At 47.5% G+C, this 19,289-nt stretch overlaps 1 protein-coding gene across 1 annotated transcript in view; it reads right to left on the minus strand.

Annotated features, from left to right (window-relative positions):
• GAS8 (growth arrest specific 8) overlaps positions 1–19,289 on the minus strand; it is a 207,762-nt gene that overhangs the window by 119,980 nt on the left and 68,493 nt on the right. The window contains exons 3-5 of the mRNA XM_069635552.1: positions 6,801–6,998; positions 5,489–5,695; positions 4,115–4,169 (exon numbers count right to left, since the gene is read on the minus strand). Of these exons, the coding sequence (XP_069491653.1) occupies positions 4,115–4,169; positions 5,489–5,695; positions 6,801–6,998 (460 nt within the window). The remainder of the gene's footprint in view (positions 1–4,114; positions 4,170–5,488; positions 5,696–6,800; positions 6,999–19,289) is intronic.

Here is a 19,289-nt window from a genome sequence, read left to right on the forward strand (position 1 = left end):
GGGGCGCCATCCTCCCGTCTTCTTCTTCACGAGGAAGTATCTCGAGTAAACTCCGGAGCCCCGAAGCCTCTTTGGGACGAGTTCGATGACGCCCTTCCTGAGCATCGCCTTTACCTCCAGGAGAAGCTGAGGGACGTGAAGCTCTTTCCTGGCCACGGGGGGGACGCGCGGGCACCTTCTTTGAAACTCGAGCGCGTGGCCCCGGGCTAAGGCGTCCAGCACCCAACGGTCGGTGGAGATGGACTCCCACACGCTGACGAAGCTCGCCAGCCGGCCTCCCACCGGGGTGCTTCGGTGGGGGCCCGACCCCACGGCCGGTTCAATCCTGTTTCGACGAGGCTTTGCCGCCTTGACCTCCTTGGCGACGACGGCGGGGTCCGCCAGACTTGCCTCGTCCTCTGTAGGCCTCCTGAGACGACGAGCGGGCCGCTTGACGGTAGGTGGAGAAACCGCCGCCGGAACCTTTGGAGGCGCCCTTGCTTCCGCTGCTCCGAAAGGGCGTCCGTCGTTGCTGCAGAACCCCAAGGGCCCGGGCCGTCTCAGTGTCCGCTTTAATGGCCTGGAGGGAATCGTCCACTGTTTTCCCAAACAGGTTGTTCCCATCGAACGGCATGTCCAGGACTCTGGTCTGTACGTCTTGACGGAAGTCCGTAGCCTTGAGCCACCCACGCCGCCTAAGGCACACGCCGTTGCCCAACTGGCGAAACCCAGTGTCGGCGATGTCCGTCGCAATAGTGATGGCGTGGTCCGACGCCACCTCGCCTTCCTGTAGGATCTCCAGGGCATCCGCCCTCTTGTCGTCCGGTAGGAAGTCCAGCAGGGGAGCCAGTTTGTACCATAGCTCCCTGTCGTAGCGGGCCACGATAGCCAAGGCGTTGGCCGCTTTAACCGTCGTCGCTGCCGACGAGATGACCCTGCGTCCCATAGCGTCCAATTTCTTTCCCTCGCCGTCCGGTGGGGAAGTCGATGTGGAGGCCGCACCCCCCCCCCCGCTTTCTTCCTGGCCGCCGCGGAGACGACGGAGTCCGGGGTAGGCTGCGCCCGGAGGCACAGGGGGGCCGCGTCCGGGACCCGGTACTTCTTCTCGTACCGGTCTCTTCTAGCTGGCGTCGTGGAAGGGTTCTTGAGGAGGGCGAGGCCCTCATCCCAAATGTCGTCCAGTAGAGGCACCGCAAGGACCGTCTTCCTCTTGGCCTCGCGCCGTTGATAAAGGAATCCTTCCTTTTTCTTCTCCTCAGGGCAGAGTTGGAAAAGCTCGGATGCCCTGGCGATCATGGAGTGGAACGATCCAATCTCGTCGGGCGGAGAAGCCCTGGTGGGAGGTGACGACGGTAGATCCTCGTCGTATACCTCGTCGTCCGTACCCGTCGCTGCCGTGTCAGTCCCCGTATCATCCCCTCGGGTGGACGGGGAGGAGGGCTGGACGGGGCGCGACGGCTGAAAAGGAGGTGGAGGGTGAATCCTTCTTTTCTTGGGCAGGGGAGCACCAGAAGGTCCCGGTTCAGGATCCCCCGACGGGAGAGGTTCCTCCGTCGGCAACGGTAGTCTCGTCCTTATCTCTGAACATAAGGACTGTATAGCCAACAAAATGGCCGCCGAGTTGTCTTGCGGCACTGGCAGAGGGGAATCCGACGGGCGATCAGGGGCCCCGTCGGCACCCTCGACGATGTCGTCGTCACCTGCGTCGGGATCCATCCTGACGAGCCGGTCTTCTTCCACGCCAAGGCCGTGGCTTAAGACCTCAATCAGCTCTACCTCTGAGGTTGAGGCCGAATCTACGACGACGCCCTGCCCCCCCTTTTTCTTCCCCGCCGGGGGTTTCACGGGGGTCCTATCGATGGGCACAAAAGAGGACTCCCTCCGAGGTGGCAGGGAGACTCTGAGCCCCGAGGTCGCCACCACTGGTGTAGCCTCCACAGGCTGAGCCAGGGCCGCTGCGACAGTATCGATAGAGGGCTTGGCCGGATGGATTAAGGCCTTCACCACCTTAGGTGCGCTCACCGCCTTATCCTTGAGGGGGTGACACTGCCTCGCTCCCCCTCCGATGGGGCCTTCGAGCTCGACCGGGGCCTCTCCAGGAGCTTCGCCGGGTGCTCGCCCTTCCTCTTACCCGACCCAGAGCGTTGGCTCGTGGCTGAAGGTGCCGGGGAGGGTGCGCCCTGCCTGGCGCCCGTAGAGCCTGACCGTTCGGCGCTCCCGGTGCCAGCGGACTCGCGGTGCTTGGCCTTGTGTTGGACCCCCGTCGCCGGGGCGTCCTCAAAGGTCTTAGAAGACCGCTCGGATTTCTTCCTCTTCTTCTCGCCTGACAGGCTCTTCCCTTCCAGCCAGTTGGCGAGACGTTGATGGCGGTCCTTCATGGTCCGCTCCGACATGTTGCCGCAAAACGCACAGTCCTTCTCCACGTGCGTCTTGTCCTCATGTAAGCAGTAGAGACAAAAGGAGTGTTCGTCCTCCTTAAAGACGTTCTGCAGCTGGCATCCAGGGCAGATCCTGAACAGCTTTCCAGGCGTCGAGCTTCCCTTCTCCTGGGCCATGTCCGGGCCTGAGAAACTTCTGGAGTCCTCCAAAAGCGTAGCTCGACGAAATCTTCACCCTTGAGGGGCGCAGACGAATCCGACACGGGTCCCCGTTGATCGGATGGAGAGTCGGTGGAGCTTGAGGCTCTTTTGACCGAAAAAAACGAAGTTTTTGAGAAAAAACGTGAAAAAATAGCACTAACGCTCGAGAGCAATAGCACGAGGATCCCAACACATGAACGTGCGGTATAAATCTGAAGATGGCTGCCAGAGGCGGTGCTTAGGTAGAGGGCAGTCATTGGCTGTGGTCAGTATGACGCAGAGACCAGTGATTGGTTATTACTACGAAAGACAGATCAGAAACGAAACTGATACTGGTTTTTTCTTTACCGAGGATTCCCAGCCTGACGACGGGGAATATTTATGAGCATGTGAATCCATGCCAGACCCCATGCTGGAGAATGGGGATCATGGAAACACCGGCAGCATCTCGTAATGCTGCCGGTGTTTCCTCGGCTGCCTGCAGGCGGGCGGTGTTAAACCCGCCAGGTCAGACCTGGCGGGAACATCACCTCCCGCCTGCAGGAGTCGGGATCAGGCGGTCCGGAAACAATGGTGGCGGCGGGTTTACCGCCACCGTTATTTCCGGACTGCCTGAGTTATAATGAGGCCCATCATCTGTACAGTGCAGATTGAAATGTTAGTATAGAAAAATAGTATACACTGTAAATGGTATGCATTGCACTTTATTAGAATTGAACAAATCGTACCTCACAAATGTGCTGATGTCCTGTGTTTCAAATTGTATATTGTACTTTTTGTAACTGAAATAGGTGTGTACCACATATTATGCTGGTGTCCTTTGTTCTTTCGTTGAGACTACTTATTTCTGGGTGCTCTTAAATTGATATGACATTTAGAGGAGGCATGGTCTACTACATGGCATACAGCAGGACTCGTTAAGGTACTTTCTGTAGACATTGGCTTAATGTGGTTGCTTTCCATATATTTTAGACATTAGCAGGCAGTATTCAAGTGTTGTTGTCTTATCGTTTTTGATAAAGTCCCCACCTCATAGAGGAACCGGAAGTCGTCACAGAGCATGTTGCGTTTTTGTACACAACCATTTTCCTGCATCAAGCAGGTGTCTCTGTGGCCTACAGAGCGCAAATCGAAAAAGAGAACAGCACCCTGACGAGAGTTAAGAAAACATGATGTTTGTAGGAAAGAACGCTGGGTCCACGAGTATAGGTTCTGCATATCACTTCTACAGCAATAATATCATATGGAGAAGATTTACTGGTGTTGTCTTTCTCAAACAGTATAGAAGAATAGTGTGTGATGCAAAAGTAACTTTAAAGTAGAGATTATTTTAATCAATATTGATCCTAAACTGACTTTCTTTAGTTTTCTCCCATCTTTAAATAACCCTTTACATTCTCCTCAATACTGCTTGGATTTCCTACAAATTAACCTTCATGCTTAAATAGACAAAACACTGCTTAGACATGCTTTGAAAATGACTAATGACTAACATCACACTATAACTTTACATCCGAAATGTTTAAACCAAACCCCAGGAAGGAGCAACAACAGACCTCGTGCTTGTCTCTCAAAGTCGTTTCGTAGCCGTGTGACTTCTTCATCTTGTTTCTGCAAGAGAGAGACAGCGCAGTGAGATCTCAGAGGAGAGAAGCTTGAGAGAGCGGGAGACAGACTGTTGCCTCAACAGACAACTCAACCATCAACTCCATTTCGAGCCTCAGTGAACATTTGTCCAACAGGATAAAACATGCATGTCACAAAACGAGCGTGTCAGAACCCAATCACATCCAAACAACTTACAAGATAGGACATCTGTATCTCAACTCCAGGGTAGCACATGAACTTTATATTGCCATATACAAACCCCCATTTCTCTGAGGGCCTGCAAAATGGAGTATTTGAGTCAATAAAATCCATGTGGTACAGCTTGACCCCTCAATTGGATACATAGGTGAGTAGGCTTTTTGAAAATGCAGGCAGGTGCATCCCAACATGTTTACCTCCAACACTTTCCCTTGTCCAAAACAAGCTTTAGTACAGTGGGTCCATGTACTGCCACACCCGTGAATATGCATAATCATAAAGAACATAACACTACAACCATCACAACTCTCACAGCATCTTTTGACCACACCAGAGATGAGCCACAGTGGTTTCCTATAGTCCTGCTAATGACTAGCACATTCAGTGATACAAAGTGAATAGCTGGAATAGTTTGAGGCCAAAGCAGCTTAAGTGGCCATAGAGTCAAGCAGCAAGAGTGCGCAAGTGGCATCTACAAGGGCATAGGACATCCGTGAGTATGGGGCTGGGTGGGAAGACACAATCTTGTTATACTGGCCCTGACCATTACTATCCAAGACATAAGATGTTCGTGGGTGCCATCGGCTACACTAACCATGGGACAGAAACCATGCTTCTTCACGGGAGGTCAAGGTCTATGTAGCTCTACTCAATGGAGGGCAAGGTTAGGGGCACTGCTCAAGGAAGGGAGTAGGCTATGCTGCTCATGGTGAGCAGCCCATGGGAAGTAGTTCCTGCAAGGCCTAAGAGAGAAAGGAGACTTCACTGCCCAAGGGAAGAAAGGGACTTCAGTACCCAAGGGTGGTAAGGGGCTGCACTGCCCATCGGAGGAAACTTGCTGCACTGCCCACAGGAAGAAACCGGATGCGCCACCTTGGCTTTTCTGCTGCAAGGCTTCTACATGCTCATTGGTCAGGAATAGAGACGCTGTAGCTGCAGGTGGGTTAAGGAAACAGGATTGAGTTACGGTTAGTGACAAGAGCAATGCTTTGGTATGCCCTTGGGCAGAGAAGAATTGTAATTGTACTTCTCAGATAAAGGAAAGAGTTTCAGAGACAAGGAAGGCAAGGGACCCCTTTGGTCAAAGAAGAAAGTGAGTTTCAATCACTGCGATGTCCACCTACCAATTTTAGATTTTTCACCACCATCTCATTGGCCAGCTCCTGCTCTTTTAGCTCCACCTTCAGTGTGCGCATATCGTTGCGCAGCTCGCCTTCCTGAGACCTGTGCTCCTTTTGCGCAAGCTTCATGGTCACTGACCCTTCGGCCTTCAGCTCAGAAATGTTGTTCTGGTGTTCATAGAGCAGGTGCTTCACCTTCTGCTTGTAAACCTGAAACAACGTGAAAAAAAATAATAATATGAACAAACAAGAAGTTGGAGGAAATCTGAGACTAATAGAGTCATGGCCACTAGCACGTAGAGATGGACAGATGAACACACCAGTTATCTTCAAAAAGACAAACTCAAAATTCGCTAGAACTAAGAGTGGGTACTAGCTATCATGTGGATGGTGCCACGTCCGGGGGTGCTTAATAACCAAGAGTTGCTACCCAATATCCCACTAGTGCTACATATGAAGTTGCTTTAAAATGCAGGAATGATGCCAGTGATAATTTTGGAGCTCCATTTTGAGATCTGCTAAAACTAAGAAATGGTGCAATTCATAATCAGATTTCCACACCTGGAGCTCTTCAAAGACATTATGCCAGGATCTTAAGGCATTGTGCCTAGTCTACAACATCAATTCCAAACAGAATCTGCCAACCAAAGCTAGAGCGCTGCAGGACAGCATCTTATTCTAGAGCACATACAGAAATGTAGTTTAGGTCTGAGCCGATGTCTTGATTTTCCAGTTCTCCCAATCACACTATCGCAGCCCTGTCGGTTATTAATGGAACCCCACACAGAAACCAGAGATATTTTTACTAAACCCTACTTGAGAAACACAAGCAGTCACAAAAGGTGCATGTTTGCAAGTGATCCAAGTAAGATAGGAAAGTCTCCTGTTCCTCAAAACAAACCATATTGTAACTATAACTAGCTCTTTAGTCTGGGGAAACCTAACCAGGGTAATGCCACTATTGCCTTGAAAATAATTATTTATATGTGCAAAGAGGCAAAACTCCATGATATCAATTTCCAAGTCCTTTTTTGCCAGGTCTTTAAATAACGGACATTGCCTGATCTTCACTCAACAGTGACCAAGAGTATATTTGGAATCATGCCTGCAGCTTTGCACAGCATCATTTCTACATAGTTCCATCAACCACTCTTAGTTTTCTGCCCTGAAATTAAAGTCTAACCAGCAGTCTCTGAAGCACCTTCACAATGACATGCAATCCTTGACCATAAAAATTAAATACATTTTTGTAAAACATTTTCAACAGTGGCTTGGATTAGGGTGGAGTGAAAGGATACCACCGTCGATGGTTCACCTTAATTTCCACTTGGTGCCTCTCTTCAGCTTCTTCCATCTCACGGTCCTTGTTGCGCAGCTCAGCTTTCTTCTCATCTAGCTGCCGGCGGGTGATCTCCCAGAAGGTGTGGATCTTGTCACGCTCTAGCTGAAAGTAGTTGCGCTCTTCTCGCTCCCTGTCCAGTTCCTCCCTGAGACGTACAATGTGTTCTTCCAGCTGAACAAAGGACAGATGCAGAGGTCATCGAGAGCCACAGATCAACCAGTGAACAGAAAACTGCATCATACATACCAAAGGTATGCAGTGAATATAACAAAAAGAAAATAACGAATGACAATTTTAACGAAACAAAAATAAAGAAAAAATAGTAGGTTTAAAAAAAATATATATATGTGTGGAGGTGGGGTAAAGGGCTAAATCTTGTGGGGCGGGGGTTGGGATTGGTTTTAAGCAAGGCGAAACGGGTGTTTGGGAGGGTTTAGACCTCCATCCAAAAAAATATTTTTTTTCTCGTTATTATCTCTTCGTTAAAAGTAGATTTTTGATTACTTCATTCGTTTATATTATATGGAACCATACCAAATACCAAATGAAAGCAACAGTCACACAAAATTAGAGAGAGGAACAGAGAAGACTTGGGTGGGTAGTAAAACGAAACAACCAATTAATACAACATGAATAGATTGTATTGTTGTAAACTTTGCTTTTACTGAATTTGTAGTCGGCTTGTCTGCTTGACCTTTGGAGAATGAGATCAGTATAATCCACCCGCCGATCATCAATATCAATGTGTCAATTACCTGTAATTGTAGATCCCCAGTATTGATGTTTTCTGTAGAGATTTTATGGTTTCAAGCCCGACAAGCGGGAATATAAGTAAGCATTTCTATAAAAGACCCAATTCTCGGTGTGTGTAAAATGTTGATGAATTGTCTTACGTTATTAACTAACTACATAGTTAAACTTGTTTAAAAGTCTAATTGTCATTTTCTGGTCATGACCCTAAAGCCTTCCACCCCTATTTGCATAACTTTATGTTTTTCATTTTTCCACATTGAGGGGTAAAATGTTTGAGAACCTCCCCCATTGTTATGCTGTGAGCATCAAAAGAAGTGAGGCCTTAGCAGCCCATTGAGTAAAATCCACAGTTCAAGTACTTATAGATGTATGAACGAAGATACAGGAAAATAAATCATTTGAAACGTCCCATATGTGCTAGATTACAGTCAGGACAGGCCTCTAGATTGCATGTTGAAGGTTTCGAGGTCCCTTGGCTCCAGCGGTCCTCGACCTTACAATGTTTTTCAGGTGCAGTTGTGTCTCACTACAAAACAATTGCGTCGCTTTCAATCTTTTGGAAGTCCCTGAAGATCCAGTTGTGATCTCAGACATTGGATTGAATGTATGGTTTAAGAGGGTTTTATTCTGTATTGTTTTCATTGGAATAGTTTGTCTTGCAATTTTAGGGATTAGGGGGGGCTATTGTATTGCTTTTTTGTATTGTTATACCTTGATGCCCAGCTACAGTATACAGGATACTTACAAATCCATAAAAAAATATAGGATGCCACAAAGCTGTCCTCGATTTCCACCAATTGGATGACCTTCCGTCACCCATGTTAGCCAAAAAATAAAAATACATGTGATTTGAGGGGTCCTTTATTGAGCTCAGTTAGGGAAGTAAATGACAATTAACGTATAGCAGCTGATGCCAGGGTCTCCAACCCATTGATTGCAAGCAACTAATAGCACGCCTGAGGCTTCCCAGTTGCTCGCTCACATTAGACACCATAATGAACAATCTGTATTTATTTGCAGTCCAAAGTTCCTTGGGTCTCTTCCCCGTGCCCCCTCGCTCCGCCTCTCTGCGCAAAGCAAGAGCCACAAGTTATAGGAGGGGCTGCAGCTCATTAGCAGCTTGGCCTAAAATGCTCAGGACAGTGTTTCTACAACGGGTCCCTTATGCAGCGGGCTAATGGGAAGAGCGATCAACATGGAATGACTGTCAAAAAAGGACTGAATGGGATATGGCGGCGGGGGTTATTGTCCTCAAGAGGTGCAAATGTTGACTCATTAGAAAGGAGAGGGGGATGCATAAATCTGCATGCCATGCTAAATAAAGCTTGTGCCTTATGATCATTCTTTCACTGTGGTCCTTTGGATGTGTTTAGGTTTGCATTACTTTTCATGCTAGTAATTGTAGGCTTTCATTTAGAATGGGGAAAATGAAGCTGCAACCATAGTCTATTTGTATGTTAATATCATTATTATGGTATTTACTGAGCACAAGCCTAGCTTTGGGAAGAAACAGAGCACTTTACAATAATAGGGGGAAGAGCACAGTGAGTGAAGCAGAGAAAAGGGGGGCGGGGAGCTAACAACAAGGGAGGGCGGGCACTTGGCAGTAAGGGTTCTACAAGCAACCAGGAGAGGAAACAATGAGGAGCAGATCACCGAGTCTCAGGTAGGGTGGGTAGTGGAGGGTGTGTGGACCTAGGTGTTAGAGAGGAGCCATTCCTTGAAAAGGAAGGTCTTGAGCGCTTTCCTGAACTGTAGAAGCGATGCAGCAAGTCGGATGAGTGTTCCAGAGTCTTGGAGTGTAGACAAAGAAGGTCTGTCTGGTTCTTTCCTTCCTGCACTGGCCGAGTACTAAGTCTGCAAATACCTTTACTCCTGTTGGATCGCAAGCCTCCAGAGATGCTGAGTTTCTCAGTGAGATAGCTTGGGGATTTCAGGGTGACCGCATTATAGAGGATGCAAAAGGATTTGAAGATGATACTGGCTTACAGTGGGAGCCAGTGCAGTTCGATATGGGTCGGGGTGATGTCGTCGAATGTGCAGAGTCCTTTGATGAGTCATACGGCTTTGGGCTAGTCACTGGAAGGCCTTCCAAAAGGACCTTACCACCATCCAGGTGGGCGAAGACCAAGGCTTGGGAAGGGGTTCTGAGGTTGTTTTCTGGGATGAGGGGCTTGATGTTCTGCAGGAGAGAAGTTGATACTAAGCAATTTGTGTCTTCCTTGCTATGTGCTGTCGGAAGGTGTGGTGCCTGTCGATGTCGAACCCAAGGGACTTGGCTCAGGTTGCCGGCTGGGGTGTGAAGCCCTCAAAGTTCATAGCAGAGAGTCAGATTTGGATGCAAGGGTGTTCGGTGTTGTTGGTCAATAGTCGAAATTCAGTCTTGGAGGGATTGAGCTTCAGGTAAGCACTGGACAACCACGACTAGATCAATGTGAGACAGGCCTTGAGCCTGCGAATGTCTTCGATGGAGGATATCTTAAGCTAGATCTGAGTGTCATCTGTGTATTGGTGGATGTTGTGTGGAACGAGGAGGGTTCTGAGCAGTTCCATGTAAAGATTGAAGATCCCATAGGACAGGATGGATCCTTGTAGTACTCCACAGGTGATTGGTGGAGTTGGTGATCTACAGGAATCCATTTGTGTGAACTGTTGGCGATTAGCAAGTCTGAGAAACCTGAAGGTGTCTCCCTGTCTAGTCCCCAGGGATCTGTCATCCAGGTGCCCAGGACACGGCCATCGCTTTTGGATCCAGTTCCTAGGGGTGGATCAGTGCAGGAGGATCACCTGTTTGAATGGTCTTTGGGGATTGGGACACTGATGGGTGAGATGCAGTATCCCCCTTATTTAAACACCTTTTCCCCATTCTACCATGCAGGATATTCCAAAATACTGCCAGAATGATGGTGCAGTAAAGGTTGGAGAAAGCAAAGAGTGCAAGTACACAGAAAAGAATTCACAATGAAGGTTGGAACGTCAGTACTAATTAATCATTACTGGGCATGCAGATTCGAAGACGTATGAGAAGCTGCCACCCAGCTGGGGAGGAGTATGTTCATTGGTACACATCAGTACACCAGCGCTAGTTGTACCACAAAAGGACATAAAAACAAAGAGAAGGAAGAGGTCAGTATAAGTGCGTAGAGTGAAAAGAGAGAACTACTTCTCATCTGCATCAAAAGCATCACTGGACAATGTGCCACCTGAAAACTGTTCAGTAGGACAGAGATGTTCTTTGTGTCAGTAGTTCCAGCTCTACAGACATACACAAACGCAAAATGGCTCAAGATTACGAGATGCGAGCTGATGCAGACAATAAACTCAACTGTAAATGGCTTCAACGCAATAAAAGAAGAGCTCCGAGCAGTAAGGTTGATGGCTCTCCAGAACAGATATGTTCTAGACCTTCTCACAGCAATGGAGGAAGGAGTTTGCGCCAGGATCAGAAGTTCCTGTTGTACATTTGTGCCCACAAACGATGAAGCAAATGGCACACAAATGGAAGCAATGACAAGATTGTCAAAAATGCATGCAAAAACAGAGGAGGCAGCCAAAGGAACAGGAAAAAAAAAATCGAAGATGGCTGTCGTGTATATATATATATATATATATATATATATATATATATATATATATATATATATATATATATATATATATATATATATATATATATTCTCCTTGCTGCCAAAAAGATGGCAGATGAACTAAAATTATTACCAAGAGCACAAATATTAGTACTAGTAGCACTATGTGTGATAAAGGTCTGCATCACACGATGCCGCAAGACGACAGAGAAAACAATTGGATGCAAGTGATAGTTGACATAAATACAAATGGTGAAGACGATAAGATTGTAGAGGAAAGAAAGAAAATAAGGACACAAATACAAATAAAGGAGTGTCCATTGTTCCCGAACAAGCTAACAGCATTCAATGATCCTGTGGACAAAAAGAGGTACTGGTCGAGATTAGTATGGTGTAACCCAGAAGGATATTGCAGTTAGATGACATCGAGTTTCGATGCCCATGAATTTACTATGAACATCTTGGAGGAATAACAAAGATATGGCTACCAAAGGCAACAGTGACTAGGTTTGGTGGTTTGGTCGACAAGTCGATGAGGGGGGGGGCTGAAGAGAGGGTCCCTGGAATGCCCCTCTTGACCCCTATAAGCATGACAGCCCAAAGAGTCATGCAAGGTGCCAGTCGCTGTTTGGACAGCCGCCAGGAGGACCAGTGAAAAATACATACACAAACAGATATTCTCCCAGACAACCATTCAAACCTTATCTAGCTGATGTCATCATGGATGCGGGGGCCCCAACACTGATCATGAATACAGATGCCTCGTTGAACCTTATCGACCAATGACAAATATCTAACTGTGCTGACATCATTAGAGACATCACAACATAGCAATGTTAGCCATGAAGCAAACTTGCATCCCTGCACGAAGTTCAACAGACATGCACGTGCACAGACGAAGAATATGTATTCACAGTTATGTATATAGAGGACAGATACATATACACACTGTCAAAAGCTTTTATTATTTTCTCTTATTAGCCAAATACAGAAACACAAGGCAACAAGAGGTGCAGAGCAAGCTTGCAGCAGCTTATTGCAACTAAGCATATGGAACTACAGGACTGTATAAGGAACCTGGAAGAGCCAAAAATACTACTAACCTATAAGAAGAACAGTACAATGTAGACATATAGAAAGTACAGCACGACTATAGTAGAATTACATGAAGCCACAGGCCGCAGAACGAGAGATGTAGCAAAGCAGAATTAGGCTGCACGAAGCACCAAGCCAGGGCTTGCAGCCAAGGTCAGAGATAAGCAGAACATCCCTAGGACTCAGAGACAAGAAGCCACCTGCAAATAACAGAATAAATCCTCCCCAATTGCAGACCAGAAAGCTCAGTTTTGCGGTCTTCACCCACCCGGTGCAGCCGAGCCGAACAGTGGCCATTTACTCGTGTTGGGAAGAGAAGCCGTTCCAAGCGAAGCAGACACAAAGTGATACATATATTGTTTTACAATGTTGCAACCCTGCAGGCACTCTGTAAGGCAAAGTGGAAACACTGATAGCAACAATAGGGACACAGTCATTCTCATCACTTTGAGAAGGTCCATGGAGTGCTGAATACTAAGCTGGGTCCCAGGCCTGGGGAGATCAGCTCCAGCCAATCCGGGAACACATATCCAGGGGTGGATGGCAGAGGGCAAGGGCCAATGGTAATGCTGCAACCCTGCAACAACGTAATAGATAGTTTCTGGGGAAGGGTCAGGCAAGCCACCTGATATGCTAGGGCCAGTCATATAACATCTATATGGGCCAGCTATAGGTGATACCATCCCAATCACCCAATCAGATGGGCTCTTAGGGTTTTTGGGGAAGAGCCCGGATTTGTGATGTCAGAATGTAACAAATGCCCCCGACATAGGCTCAGGAGCTGTGATTGCTGGTTAAAATGTTCCTGTATGATCCCTGTCCGTTATGGAAAATAAAGGGCAGTTCTAACTTGATCTTGGTTGAGTCCTCCGTTTGTATGCCGTGGAGGGTTTGTTGGGGCCTGGGTTCTATGAACGGTGACTGCGTAGTGTGAACCCAGTCCTCTCTGGAATACCTAGCCAACATGGACTAATTGGTAAAGTGAGGAGTAGTCTGACGTTGCTTGTGGCACCTGAGTTACATTTTGCTTACGTGCGGCTAACGAGCTAAAAGTCCAAGGTTGGGAAAGCACGTCAACCAATCAGAGGGTCTATGTAGCAACATGCTATACAATGTTGCAAAGACCAACCTGCTGCCATTTTCTTGCTATAATCAGTATTATACGTATTTAGAGGTGGTTCAAGGCGTGCCCAGCAGATAAGGGGCAGCCAATTAAGTTAACACTTATATATACTACAGGTACATGTGTTCCCTTAACCAATTGCTCCCTTTAATAGGTTTTAGTTTGCCACATAGGATGATGTCATAGATGACGCATATCGAGGTATAAAATCTTTGTATAATCACACTTGGGTGTGAGTGTGCGAATTACTGCCCGTTATTCACCAGATTGCCCTACTTAATATTTATGCTAATAATGAAGTAATGCTTTGCCATATTCTTTGAGTCTGTCCGGTTATTTGGGTCCAAGATTATTATTGGTAATTCCATCTAGCACATGAGACGCTTCAAGGTGCTAGAGCGCAGAGGCTCTGAACTTGTTGTGATGGCAACTATAGGTTTTGGACATAGACAGATTATTCAGTTGAACTCTTTGACTCAGACTTTCCTTAGTTTTATTGGCACGGTCATTGCCTTTGGATCCAGACTCTGGGGGTGGAACAGAGTGGAAGGATCACCTGGGTGAGGGGTCTTCATGGAGTGGGGTGAAGCGATGATGAGATGCGGTATTCCCCCTTTCCCGTAACCATGCCCCAACCTATTTTATAGGATTCTCTAATGTCTCAACCCCCACCCCCTTTCTGCACAAACATTGGGCCGAGGAAGAGGGCAACTGACATTAAAGAGGCTAACCCTTACATATCTCATTGGACATGTCCCGCTAATTGGGTCAGGCAAAGGCAGGCACCTGACTTTAAATCGCATACATCCGATACCCATTAGCTCTCAGCACACGGATAAAAGGTGGAACATAGAGACGCACTCTAAGCAAGGTGGAACACGAGAAGGAGCAGATCTTCCAGGCTAAAGGCAATCCCACTGGAGCAAAACGACTAATCGAGGGATGAGAGAAAAGGGTAGAGAAACCCAGGTGATCCCTGCAGGAAGTCGTTGCCTCCAAAGAGCCATGAAAGATACGCAGAGAAGGCCAAATCCCAGACAAGACTGCATTCAAGGTCACCAGCAACCCTCCCAGGTGAACGACAAAGTTGGGGAGGCGAGGCCAAGTATGTGGTATTAATCTTGATTCGTGAATTAAAGCCACAAATACAACAAGGGGATGCACACATCTGGTGAGTTGGCGAACGGCATGAAAGGCTGGTTTGTTAAGGAAAGATTGAAGTTGCAACAGTATATCTCACGATTGGAGGCTGCGTGCATGCCGATGAGACGTGAAGGAAGGAAGACCTCTGGTGAACTTTAAATTACTGAAAACTGTCATACAGAGTAGCGGAGCGGTCTGGTGACAGGAAATAGCCCACTCGAAAGTCTCTGTGAAATATGTGATATCTTGTTATAAAGGCAGCAAAGTGAATGAAATACTTTAAGAGAAAGATTTCTATGAACATTAAAAAAAAAAAAATGAAAATGTGTACTTATGGTACTGAACTACCAAGACCAAGAGACACTGGGGTAAATAACACAAGAGTGTGAGCTGAAGAGAAAATCAAAGTGGTCCTGTGGAGGTATATAGTAAAAGCCTCACACATTCAAAAGTCTTTGACATCAGTGAAAGGTCCGACCCTGACTGAGGGAGACCGGAAGTGTGATAAGTTAGGGGAAAGGACCCCCTAACAAATAGTATCGGGAAGGGAACCCCTGCAAGTGCTACGATTGCGAGGTCTGAGCCCGACTGAGGGAGATCTACATCGAATCAGGTACTGTTACGCTCACATGGTCTCTGAGGGGGCGTTGGGGCATGGTTGCAGCCCTCCCAGGGATTAGTTCGCCCTCATCTGGATTCTCCCTCTGCCCTTGTACAGTTACTGTGGTAGTGCTGCTCAAGACTGCTCCTATGTAAATGTGAAGGAGGCATAAGTATGCCAGTATGTGACCAGAGTTCCCTTCCAGACCCCTTCAACCCAGGGTGTAATTCCCGTAGGTTGCGCTGCCCATCGAAGGCTCACCTGCTTATCTTGAATGATGAGCTCTCCGTCCTGCTACTTCCGGTAGGGGCGCTTGCGTAACTAGGACCAAGTTCCTTCACTGGTCCCTCTGTTTGGCTGTCCAGTCCAGCTGCGACTAATCCACTCCTCTCCAGGTGAGTGTTTTTGTTTGTATAGTCCATTTTGCTTTCAACCTGCTTTACAGTGTTTGTTTCGTCTGTTCCGGCAATGTTGTTCCTTCTTTCCTTAATGTCTCTCTTTTGCTCTTTCCCCGTGTAGGTGATGTAGCGACCCGGCAACTGTGAAGATGAAGATGGCAGCCGGAGCAAACAGGGAACGAGTTCACGATGGCCCGGCAACAGGCGAGTGACTTCTGAGGATGCGCGCATGGTCCCAATGCAGCGCGACCCCCAGCTGCTGAGTTTCAATTGTCTAACCTCGTCTTTCTGCTTCTTTACAGGGCCTGGCTCTGTCGACGATGGGCGCGGTGTTGGATGATGAGCGGGTGCCGGAATCAGGGTCGCTGGTTTCCTGAAGGTGAGTATGTTAATGCCATGATGAACGCTGGCTTCCAGAAGGTGAGTATGCAGATGCGATGAGATGGTGATCGCTGGCTTCCAGAAGTTGAGTATGCAGATGCAATGAGATGGTGATCGCTGGCTTCCAGAAGGTGAGTATGCAGATGCAGTGAGATGGTGAACTCTGGCTTCCAGAAGTTAAGTAAACTGGTCCAAGCGGCGGTAAGCGTCACGTTGCATGAAGATGCAAAGAAACGCGAAGCATGGATCAGTGTGAGGGCGGGGCTTATATAGCCCTGGGCTGTTTAGTCACGCCCTCGAGCAGCCTGGCTGGGCACGCCCTGCCACACCTAATACTAGATGCGCGTGCGAAGTGGGCCTGGAACGTTCCCAATGATCTGGTCTTCTTCGGAGCCTGTCGCCCCACAGGCACCAGGACAAAACCCACCTGGCACCATGTTGTGCCCCATAAGAGGCTCTGGAGTGCCCCATACAAGGGCGGATGGGCAACAACTGTGTCCCTGCCTGAGTGGCCATGACAGGTACTTTTTGTTGAGAGATCTGAGCTCGACCGAGGGAAACCTTTGTGAACTTTTATTAAACTGTGAAAGAACTTTTGAAAGCTGGAATAAGTGACTCAAACGTGGAAGGCCAAGCGGGCCTCGATCCATGGTTTGAACTGCCTCTGTTTTGAGAACCTGAGCCAGAGTGTGTCATCCTGTTTACAGGGGCCGCCTTAATCCGTGCTGTTCAACAACGTGGGAAGGAGAGGGGACTCTGCCACATTGATTGTTTATGCTATAACACTGACTTTCCTTTGCATATATATTCCCCATTACACACTTTTTGTATAAGAGATAGGGCAGGAATTAGGTTTTGTTAGTATAGGCCATTTTGATTTGACAGACTGACTAGGACTGTATTTTCTTTATTATTTGATGGTAGAGACTACTCCCATCTTAGCTATAGGGCAGAGTAGGAGTTTCTCAAAACCCCAAAAAGATAATAAAGGTTTTGAAACGTGTAACTCTTGTACCAGTGTCATACTTGTAATACCATGCCTCCCTTACATTAGGGTAATTCCACCTTAGCATAGGGCAAGCTAGGCCTTTTTCCATCCTGACATTTAAGTCAATAAAAGTGTTTATGTAAATATTGAATCTGTTTTCTGTGTCTTGCTTCATGATGCCTTCACACCGGCCAAATGCATTATGATCAGCAATATGTGTTCTTTGTAACACACATGAACATTTTTTTCCCAAAACATGTTCTGCACTACTTCTGCAAAACAAATGAGGTGATGGCTGGAAGGTTTAGAATAAATCTTAACCTCTGGTATTGCTCTGGGCAAACCTCCAGACCATCGCTCTTCGCCCGCCAAGCCATTACAAAAGGGAAAAGACCATATGCAAACCAGGCTTGGTGCCACCCCCAAAGGGGCAGCCCAGTCCGAACTGCTATGTCACATCCTTTCTGCACAAGACCACAAGCATCCCCAGGCATGTTTCGGCCTTGTTGGGCCTCATCAGTGAGGACTAGTGAGTAACCCTCATGCGGAAGGGATGTGACCTAGCACCTCAGGCTGGGCAGCCCCTTTGGAGGTGGGACCAAGCCGGATTTGGATATGGATGGAGGGTTGCCCAGATCTGTGCCCATGTTCTTTTTTTAAAAATAATTATTTATTGGTTTTACACACTTCAACATACCACCTTACAACTGACTTAAATTCACACAATACACATTCAATGATATAATCGTATTCCTCCTCAAACTGCTCCCCCCCTTCCCAGCCTATGTCGCCCCCCCTTCCATGCAATTTCCTCCTTCACCACCACTCTACTCTACTCTACTCTACTCTACTCTACTTTGTCCTTCAAGTCGATGTCTGTTCCGAGTCCAGAGTACTCTGTTCCAAGACGGCCAGATCAACTACCAATTGCCACCAGACCTCCAACCCACCCTCCTCCTGTTCTGGCTTCCTCCCACTCGCTTCGTGCCACACCACAGATTCTGCATTGGCCCATTTCAACAGATCTCTCCACCATACTTGCGCTGTCGGTCTTGTCCTTGCTTTTCATCTTATCGCTATTCTGCGTTTCGCTATTATGTATGCTAAATCCTTAAGCTTGCTCGCTTGTTTGGCTCTCTTCGGTCTCTGGAAACCTCCTAACAGACAAGCCCAAGGGGATCCCACATCTAGGGTGATTCCTGATTTTGCCATTGTTTGGGCTACTTCCCCCCTCTACGAATGCCCAGAACATATGTACTAGATCTGCGTTGACCTCCCCACACTTCAGACATGCTTGTACACCTGCTTGATGAAACTTGGCTAATTTATTCGGGGTCAAATATGCTCTGTGGGTAATGTACAGCTGGATCTATTGTAATCTCGCGTTTCTCAATATCTTTTTATGGTACCCTAACACTCTGTTCCACATCTCATCTGAAATTGGCTCCCCTAAATCCGCCTCCCATTTCTGTCTCACCGATCCCGTATCTTTCCTTACCCTAGACATCAACAGTTCGTAAATGCGTGAGACTTCATGTCCTCCTTTCCGAAACATCGTAAAATGTCTCTACAACCTCCTCTGCCTCTAGGGGCGCATCAGCCCCAGCCATCTCCGCCTGAGGCCTCTCAGGAGTCGGGAATGCGTGATATATTGACTTCTGTGCACTCCTTTGTGCCCCATCAGCTCCTCAAATTCCATGGGCCTCCCCTCATTAAGTATGTCTCCCACCGTTGCTACTCCAATGGGTTCCCACCACCCCCCTCACACTCAGCCTGACGTGTTCATCTATCCCTTGTAGCGCCGCTAATGGTATCTGTGGGGCATATGGTGTTGCGTTGACATGTTCTGTGCCACATTGCATGCCCCAGGTGCACCAATCGGCTCTCGCAGGTCCCGCTTTAATCAGGTAACCATATCATTTCATTCAGAAAGAACCGGGCGCATTCCGCACGTAGCAACCTGGAGTCTGGTGTCTGTTCATCCGATAGCCATTTGGCGACAAATTGTAACTGACTGGCTAGATAATATACCTCAAAATTGGGCAACTTTATACCTCCATGCTCGTATGGATTCTGCAGTTTCTGTAATGCCACCCTACTCCTTATATTATGCCATATAAAGCTTCCGCATATCCCATGCAATTTCTTTAAAAACTTCCTAGGTATCGCAAACGGGACATTTGAAAAATAATGTAGGAGTCTCGGCAGCACTACCATCTTCAGCAAGGGAACGTGCCCCATCATGGATAGTGGTAGTCTAGACCAGAATACCATGCTGCTCTCAATCTTGTTTACAGCCTTTGCTGTGTTTTGTATGTGTTCCAACTCAGTATCATGGTATATATCCAGGCCGAAATATCGAAACCTTGTTACTTCCCATTTAATCAGTAGTA

Source organism: Ambystoma mexicanum, chromosome 1q, assembly GCF_040938575.1.
Source record: "Ambystoma mexicanum isolate Mex_15411 chromosome 1q, UKY_AmexF1_1, whole genome shotgun sequence".
NCBI classification, from domain to species: Eukaryota; Metazoa; Chordata; class Amphibia; order Caudata; family Ambystomatidae; genus Ambystoma; species Ambystoma mexicanum.